The 9,679-nt window shown below is 37.8% G+C and overlaps 1 protein-coding gene across 1 annotated transcript in view; it reads left to right on the top strand.

Annotated features, from left to right (window-relative positions):
- The window catches only part of LOC108795572 (vomeronasal type-2 receptor 26-like), a 32,227-nt gene extending 23,032 nt beyond the window's left edge, over positions 1-9,195 (top strand). Inside the window, exons 6-8 of the mRNA XM_018566848.1 lie at positions 5,941-6,171; positions 7,125-7,248; positions 8,300-9,195. Of these exons, the coding sequence (XP_018422350.1) occupies positions 5,941-6,171; positions 7,125-7,248; positions 8,300-9,195 (1,251 nt within the window). The remainder of the gene's footprint in view (positions 1-5,940; positions 6,172-7,124; positions 7,249-8,299) is intronic.
- Positions 9,196-9,679: the final 484 nt, after the last annotated feature.

The following is a 9,679-nucleotide window of genomic DNA, read 5'->3' as shown; positions in this document are numbered from 1 at the left end:
ATATAAAATCTATAGTAACTTTTAAAGCATTTTATTTAGATCAACTACCAAGTCACTTCCCCCCTTTTTAGTACTAGAAGAATGTATCCAACTTTTTATCGAATCATTCAGGATGACTGGGTCCGTTACACATCTATTATAAAGTGTATGAAACATTTTGGATGGAATTGGGTTGGAATTATCACACCGAGCGATGGAAGTGGAGACACAGAATTACAAGAATTGAGCAAAATGATGACCCAGCACGCTATCTGCATTGAGTTTATAATTAAACTTACAGATAATCAGCACACTAATAAACAGAAGATGTTAACCACCAGGTCGAGTGGTAGCATCATATTAATTTGTGGTCATTTCTCTATAAACTATCTGTATGTAATTGATGAATTAAAAGCTATTATAGAAAATAAGACCCTGATACTTCATGACTCCTGGACCAATTCAAAGTATATGGAATTTAATTTCTTTTCCTTAATTAATTGCAGTTTAATTTTTATACTACCAACAAAAACAATTCCAAACCTGGATACTTTTATTAATAGTGCAAATCCCTCCAGCCGACCAAACGATCCAACCCTAGAAGACATTTGGCTTCAACTGTTCCATTGCCTTTCTCCAAACCCACACAAAAATGACATACTAATGTTTATATATAAGTTTTCTGGTCGAAATTGTTCAGGCTCAGGTCACATTTCCTCAATGTTCTGTGACATCAAGGATTCAAAGCCCTCCTATGCATATACCTCAGTTTATGTTATGGCTCAAGCTTTGCACAGAATGAAGCTCAGAAAAGACAAACTAGGCACATTTAAATTACAACAATTAGTAAGTATGTACATAAACATTGTCAGTACATTAAATAGTGTGTAATATGTTTGGTAAAATTCCTGCATAGTGGCATTGGGTAGGCATCTGGTAATGAAATCATAAGAATAAGTTTCCTCGGTTTTGTTTTAGATTTAAAGCAGAGCTTTACACTCAAAACAAATTCTACCAATGCATCCCTCTATGTATGATAATGAATAATAACATAGACGTGTCAGGTGTAAAATGCTGTGATTTTTAAATACTTACACCAGTAGAGCATTAACTTCCTGCTTTGAAAGGGCAAAATAACTTCAGTTTGTCGAAGTAATGCACACTGGGATTGCCTTGCCATCAGCAGAGCATTGCTGGGAAATCTCATCTGTAATCTCACGAGATCTCAGGGAAAGGGATTTCCCTCCCCTGAGTTCATGTGCATGGTCACATGTCTAGTCACATGTGTCAGAAATCAGGGAAGTAATAGGAGAGCTAGTAATCTGCCCCAGTAAGACTGGGGAAGAAAAGAGAAATAAGGTATGCAAAGAATACAAAGCCAGCAATTATCTAGAAGTATGTGTTTGTAGTTTATCATTACTAAACATTTCTAAAGGTGTGTTTTTTGTTATTTGAAAGATATGGGTAAAGGTCCGCTTTAAAACTGACAACAAGGGGGCACATCCATCACTAAAATATAATGGGGAGTACCTTTTAAGCCCTCCTTAGTACAAGCTATGGTTTTCGGATTTTTCTCTAAAGGCTGTATGTAAATAATACTAAAGTGTATGGAAAGGCAAACTTTTTTGCTTTCAGATGGAATAATTAGGTCGGATATACACAGTTAGCATTTCATTTGAAAACAGTAGTTTGTGGAACGTTCATTTGATTTTCTAGCAGATAATGGGGTCAAGCGGACAATAATTTTTGACTATAGATATGAAAAAAATATAAGAGCAGGATGGAAAATGTTTCACAAACCAACAAAATTCTAACAGTGAATGTGGTTTTCATCTGGGACACCTTATTCATTTCAAAATTGAATCTTAAAATCAAACAAAATTATTAACAACATTGGTTACGTCTCTGAATGCATCATTGAATGTTCTAAAGAGATTTTTTTATGACCCTCTAAATAGCTTTTATTGTTTATATGTGTCCTTATGGGGGAGGTGAAAAGAAGAATAATGTCACCAGCACACCGTTTTTGTAAATCAATAATCCATTTTAATGGCACATTTCCATCCAATACATGCGTTTTCGGGGCCGCAGGGGGTCCCCTTCATCAGGCTCAGAATGAGGGGAGGTTTCTCCTAGTGACCATTGTTACTGTGACAGAAAATAGAATTTTTTTTCCAGATGAGTCTCCAAAGCAGGAAGTGAAGAGAAATCTTCCCATCAGGACACAGAAAGCAAAACGTGTCATAATACAAGGTTTACACTCCTCTAGTCTCTTGCACAACAAAAAAAAAATATAAAAATAGCGATGCACCAATATTGTTTTTTTGGTATCGAGTACAAGTACTAATATTTTTTTTCGGTACTGGCCGATACTAAACACTGATACTAGTTAATAGTCATTAAGGAAGCCGAGCAGCGTATAATGACTCACCACCTGGCTTCCTAAATAGCTGGGATGCTGGGTGGTGTGTAATGACTCGCCACCCAACAAATGGAAAGCCATATCTATGCTCCCTCATCATCAGGTGATGAGGAAGCATGGAGGAGTCCTTCTAACCAATCAAGCAAAACAAACGACAAACGCACTCAACAACTTGTCACCAGTTATACAGTAAGGTGCACACGAAATGGGCTTTGAACAGTAAAACAGTAGAAAGGCATCATGGCACACGTCTTCTGCAGAAAAGGAGGTTGGGCTTCATCCTGACAAACCTGCACCCAATTTGAAATCTTCTGCCCCCATGTGCTCCAAGATGGAGACTCTCATAGTTTAGAGTTAGGACCGCACTATAAGAGGTGCCTTGGCGCGGCATTGCGGCTTTCACATTTTCTGCAGAAGACGTGTATCCAAACCTCTGTTATTAACCTCAGTGGTGAGACAAGTTGTTTTACATGCTGGTTTGTGAGTGTGCCATGATGCCTTTCTACTGTTTCTTCTAACCAATCAGGCAGCTGAGGGGCGGGTAATGACTCGCCACCCGGCTTCCTGATCGCTAGCTTCCCAACCAATCAGGAAGCTGGGCATCAAGTCATTTCACGCCACTGAAGCTGGCTCCATGCTACCTCGTCATCAGCATTGGAAGCATTTGGGAGCATTTGGGCGAGTATGAGTACTCGCCCAAATACTCAGTATCGGCATTGATACTGATAGTAGTATCTGTGTCGGTGCATCCCTATATAAAAATGTTAAACATATGTTATAAATCAACTCTGCTTTATGTACAGTTGTAAAAAGGAGACTAAAGGAATTATCTGGATTGCTCCCCCTGCTAATATTTACCAAGAAAAGAACCCCATTGTTTGTTAGTGGTATATTTTGACAGATAAATACAATGGGTGTGATGCCTTGGAAAACCACAAGGTAACGTGCCCTGTGTCCTTTGTGTTTAGTTCAAATCACTGTGCTGCAGTGGTGTGACATGAAAAAAGTAGGGCATGCGCTACACCCAAATGACAGTGCTACAAAAAGACACCGGAGTTAATTTACTAAAGGACTAGCTTGTTAACCTAGCTTAGAGAATAAGAAGAGGCTGTCTTTAGCATGAGTACCCATTCACATGCACGGAAATAGAAACACAAGAATAAACAAAATTGTACCTTGCACATGATTGGATGTTTAAAGTTACACACAGCTGTACCTTATTAATTGAACTGAGTATATGAGCCCAGGCTTCTTCATTTTTGTGAATTACCTCTTCTTGCATTATACCAAGTGAGACTAATTGATTGATCTATCACAGCCAATGACAAAAGGACAGAATAACAATGTATGTTTTAGTGGTTATGTAAAAAGCAGCAGTATGGCTTTGCACATTCATGAAGCAGATGTATTTATTTTAGGACTCAAAATAAATTGTAATGTAAAAAAGAAGAAAGAGAGCTGGGAGAATACCTCTGTCACGTGACCTGTTCACTTCCAATCACAGAGCTTTCATTGCTCCATTTAGCAGAAAATACTGTGGTGGTTTGCTGACTATACGCCATGGCCTGTTTGTTATGAATGGGATGGATCGCAGTGTGCATGGCATAGCGATGCATAATAGTTCAGATAGCAATATTGACTTAATAAATGTGCCCCTTAATCCTATTAATTCCTTTTAATCATATTTACTGGAAAAAAACACATTGATGTATCCCTTCCTATTGTAGGCTGACCATATGTCCTGTTTTAAATGGAACAGTATCGTTATTTCCTAATTTTTTCCCCATTCCGTCGTTTATAAAAAAATAATCAGTTTTGTCCCATTTTCCTTCTTAGGAGGGTGCTCTGAGTCTGTGTGGGTCTTAACTTCTACATCCGTGCAACCAGCCAGTCACATTAAGGAGGCACACAGAGCGCACTCCTAAGAAGTCTCCGCCAGCAATCATTCTTCCTCTTTGGCAGTTCTGACTGGGAGGAAGTTACCTATAGGCACACAGAGTGCACACTGTGTCTATAGGTAACTTCCCCTAGTTAGTGCTGCCACAGAGGAACATTAAGCACTGGTGGGGACTTTAAGTAGCCATTTTATATGATCAACAGCAGAGCTTTTATCTCAGCATGGGAGTTCTCCAGGCTGTTATGAAATCTCAAGGTTAATGACATAGTTCTCTGCTCCTCAGACTGACACAATGGAAGGATATGAGGCAGTATAGGAAGGGAGAAATGTGCAGAAATAATGCACTGCATTGTATGAATTATGTCACTGAAGAATAATTGTTGATTGATTGTTGAGATGTGCATTTGCATTTGGACAAATTGCCAAAATTGGCAGTTTGCCATACTGCCAAACTGCCAAAATTCTGTCAATTCAGCAGTTCATCTGAATTCAAATTACTATATATTCGAGCATACAGTAATTTGTTGTATGGGTGCCGCCATCTTGGTGCATCCAATGTCACATAAGAAGACACAACACCCTCTTGGGTGCCCCACTATGGCAGTGCCCATTGTTTCTATGCATGCATGCATGTGGACGTACCACCGCTCTTTTTTTTTTTCTTCATTGTGCAGTTTCGGATTCGGAGGCCTGTTGACTCCGAATCTGAAACAGCATAATAATTAATTTTGTCCAAAGCTTTATGCTGTACACATCTAATATATTGTCATGAATCTTTTGTTATTATCTTACCTTTTCATGAATACAGAATATAAAAATCATCCCATTTTTGCCATCCCAATGACCTATTTTTGGCTCAAGGAAATATGGTCAGCCTACCCTATTGGCTTTGATGCATTTCTCCAAAATGGTGAAATTTTGCCAAAATGTCCAGGTTTTCCCTAGACATGTGCGATTCGGTTCGCTCCGAAATTCGTTTTGGACGAATTTTCGGAAATTTGGAGATTCGGATGCATCCGAATTCCGAATTAAAGCTAAGCCGAATGCAAACGAATCCGAAATTCCCGATTTCCCAAAATTCGTTATTAAACGAATTTCGTTGCAGCAAAATGACATTAGGAAAAAAAAATACAACAGTTACCTTCTCCAACAGTTGTATGGTTAAAGTACAGAAGCAATAGCGTAGAGGGTAGGGGACAGGTCTGCCATAGTTAAGGTCGCCGGTTCTAGTCCCGGGTAAGGTAAGGGGATAAAGATTTTTTTTTTCTTTGCTTTTGAATTGGCATTCTCCTATTGACTTAAATGTAATTTCTCATTTTGCTATTGGACGAATTCCGCAGCAAAATTATTATTTTTTTTTTTTTACCGTCTGCAGAAAGACTTTTTTTTTACAGTCTGATGAATGGACTCGAAAAACGAAACTAAACTAAACAATTTTTTTTTTTTTCAAAACGAAACTAAACTAAACGAATTTTTTTTTTCAAAACGAAACTAAACTAAACAAATTTTTTGCTGGTGCACATGTCTAGTTTTCCCCAACATGTTGCCAATCCAAAAAATGTGAAACATTTGCTGATCCCTAGTTGTGAACCCGTCTCTATATATAGATTACTGACATATTATTTTTATTCTCCCACTGAAGCTGCACAGCTACGTGAAAAAGGTTAATTATTTGGATTCCACTGGAGCAGAGATCTTCTTTAATGATCAAGCAGAAGTCCCCACCAAGCTGATTTTAGCAAACCTTGTCATTTACAAAACCAAGACCGACTTTAAATTTGTCACAGTGCCATTGCTTGTTTTCAACACGACTCTAGATGATAACAATGTTTTTAATATTGAAGTTAACAACATCTCATGGAAAAATGCCACTGTAAGAAATGTTTCATTTTCAATTTTGTATGTTCAGTCTAAAGAGAGGTGGTGGGTGTTCTGCAACCCTCAAAAGGCACACAACATTTATTGCACAAAACCTTTTTGTTTGGAGTTGCAGATTTGCTTTCAAATTTCTGTTTTCTATTTGAAGCTCATTCAAATATATTGTTTTCTATTTATTTGTCATTGTTTGCCTCCAAAACTCCTTTTTTCTTTTTCCTTAATACCAACACAAGGAGGTTAATATATTACAGCTATGCATTGTCTGTTATGTAGATTATGGCAAGTATTGATCCTTTAGCATTTTCTAGCCTCAAACGACTTTGTATTTATCATCCAAACAAAGAACTGGCATGGTAGTTGTGAACCAGGTCTTCTCACACAACTTTAGATCTTGACCTCACAGCTCCTAAAGCTAAATGATCACAAATGCCCACAGACAGTCTTGTGGAAAACCTTGAAAGAGAAATAAAGGCCACTGGCTCCAATACATTTCACTAAAATAGATTTTTCCTAAATTTCAGCAAAATTGCTGAATCTCTCAATGACATGGCTTTGTTTATCAGACATGGCTTTGTTTATTAGGATTTTTACTAGGTTTGACATCACTTAGGGTTAGCGCTAGAGAAAGGGTTATCCTAATGTTTTTTTGGCCCCAAAACAGTTCAAGAATAGATTAAATGGACTTAAAAGTACCTTATATTTGCCTTCATTTGTGAAATGGAAACATTTTAGCAAAATGTCCACAATTATAAATGTTTTGCTGGAGTGAAATCTCTCAATTTTACTTATCCCTGTAATACATTACCAAAAAGGTCACATTTCTGGTAGATTGGCAAATCATTGATCCAAGCTATAATATTGAAAATATTATTCAAATTGCTATTGCATTTCTATTTCTATTCTATTTTTAATGATTGTTTCTATTTTATATTCCTCATCAAATCCAAGATTCCAGAATCCCGATGTAATGACAGATGTCCTTATGGGTACAGAAAAGCTACTAATGGAAGAATCCATGTTTGCTGCTATGACTGCATCCCATGTTCTGAGGGAGAGATGTCCAATGTAACTGGTAAGAATGTGCTACATAACCACAGCATGTCAGATGGATGATTTTTTGGGGAATGTACCCAAAATATAATATTTACTTGATTCAATGAACAGGAAGGCCAGATAGATATGGTACAAAGATGAACCATTTCACCAATTTACGTGATATCACTGACCCAAACAGTGAACCAATGCAGGTGAAAATCAAAACAAACCAGCAAACACAAGTGAAGAGTGCAAACACCTAACTAACTATATACAACATATACACAGTCATGGGCACACTCAGCTCTTGTTGCTGAGGCAACAAGAGCTTCCTGAGGAGGGGTCTAATTATCCTCTCAGCAGCCAGTATCAGGTAAATATTAATTGCTGGGGACTGCTGACTGGGAGACACCCACTGGTGGACACTGGGACTACATGCTTTAGGTCTAAAGACCACAGTGCCACCAGCAGGTGCTCTGGTTCCTGACACCCGCCCTCCTCCCTTCTACAAGATGATTGAGATTGATGATTGTGATCTTGTGCTGAACAGGAAGTTCAAGGATGCAGATATGAAAAAGTTGAAGCCAGCTATTTGTGAACATGGTGAACATGCAGTGCATGGGTGAAAATATAAAAACAAACTCTGCTGGGTACATTTATTTGTTTGATCTGGATTCTTTATTAAATAAATATTAGAACCACTGACCTCATCACATCTAATGCAGGTCAATTGACTTGCATTAGACGTGAGGATGCCGAGGGTAATCTATCGTCAGAGCAGAGGGGAACAGAGGTAAGCACTCACCACAGTGAGACCAAGGTGAGTATATTTGCTTTATTTGAGTCCCCTAGAAAAAAAGAAAAACATGTTTTTTTTTATTTCAAAAGTCTTTTTTTTAATGTTGGGGGACCAAAGCTGCAGTATGATACATATACCGTATACATACATGGTACACATATGATTGGTATATAATATAGTACAGATGTTTGAGATTCTCAAAAAATTCCCACATTCCAGATAATATGCATAAAATTGTTAGCAAAATGCTATCACATATTATTTACATGTGTTTTTTTATATTTAACAGACAGTGAAACCTGCCACAAATGTCCCAATGAAGAATGGCCAGATGAGACAAAAGGCACATGTGTTCTAAAAACATATATTTTTTTGTCCTATGAAAATGATGTAATTGTTACAATTTTTTCATTATCTGTTTTACTTTTTTCAGCCATAACATTATTTATATTATTCAGTTTTATCTACTACTGGGACTCTCCAGTAGTAAAAGCCAATAACCGGACTGTGAGCTTCATCCTTCTCATCTCCATCTTGCTGAGCTTCCTCTGTGTCTTCTTGTTCCTTGGTCGTCCTGTGGATATAACTTGCATGCTGAGACAAGTGTCATTCGGGATCTTCTTCTCCATCGCTGTCTCTTGTGTTCTGGCCAAGACTATGACAGTCTGCATTGCCTTTAAAGCTACCAAACCTGGAAGTTCCTGGAGAAAGTGGGTGGGGGTCAGAGTGTCTTATTTTGTATTTTTGAGCTGCTCCTCTGTCCAAGTTCTGATCTGTGTTATTTGGCTGTCAGTGTCTCCTCCCCACCATGAGTATGGCATGTACTCCTATCCTGGGAAGATCATCATTCAGTGTAATGAAGGGTCAGTAATTGCTTTTTACTCTGTGTTGGGTTATATGGGGCTTCTGGCAGCTGTGAGTTTTCTTCTGGCTTTCATGGTGAGGACATTACCGGACAGTTTCAATGAGGCCAAGTACATCACCTTCAGCATGCTGGTCTTCTGCAGTGTCTGGATTGCCATGATCCCGGCCTATCTGAGCACCAGAGGGAAATACATGGTGACTGTGGAGATATTCGCTATACTGAGCTCCAGTGCAGGTGTACTTGGCGGTATATTTTTCCCAAAACTGTACATCCTTTTTTTTAAACCTGAGATGAATTCCAGAAAGATCATGTTGGTGTAAAGATTTTAATAAAATGCTAACACTGATCTCATCAGGAGTAAAATGTTACCTATCAAAACATTCTTTCATCATTTGTTCATCCAGTTTTTAGACTTTAACATACTAAAAAAAATGTTTGATTCCCCATTTTTAATGTGGATAATAATGTTATGAATAATTTAGTGCAATTACAGTTTCTGCTTTATAGATCATCTTAAGTATCTGCTGGACATGAAATCACCTAGCTATGTAACTTACAATTAGGAGTATACTTTTGTGGATATGTTTTGAAAGACATCATTCTGTGCAAAGAGCGTGTGGTGTAGGGCATTTTTAAACATTTTTGAATGGGCTACTTACTGAATCACACTAAAGAAGCGCATGATCCTTTTTTTTAAAATTGCATTTCACCACAATGCATTTTAAAAATTAACCACGTAATGTGGTGCAATGCAATAAATACAGTATATTAAAAATGCGTTGCGTTATATCTCTCTATACCGTG

The sequence above is a fragment of the Nanorana parkeri genome, unplaced genomic scaffold, assembly GCF_000935625.1.
Source record: "Nanorana parkeri isolate BGI_ZX_2015 unplaced genomic scaffold, ASM93562v1 scaffold983, whole genome shotgun sequence".
Lineage (NCBI taxonomy): Eukaryota > Metazoa > Chordata > Amphibia > Anura > Dicroglossidae > Nanorana > Nanorana parkeri.
Note: the sequence above shows the minus strand (reverse complement) of the source record. Positions and strands in the feature narration are given on the sequence as shown.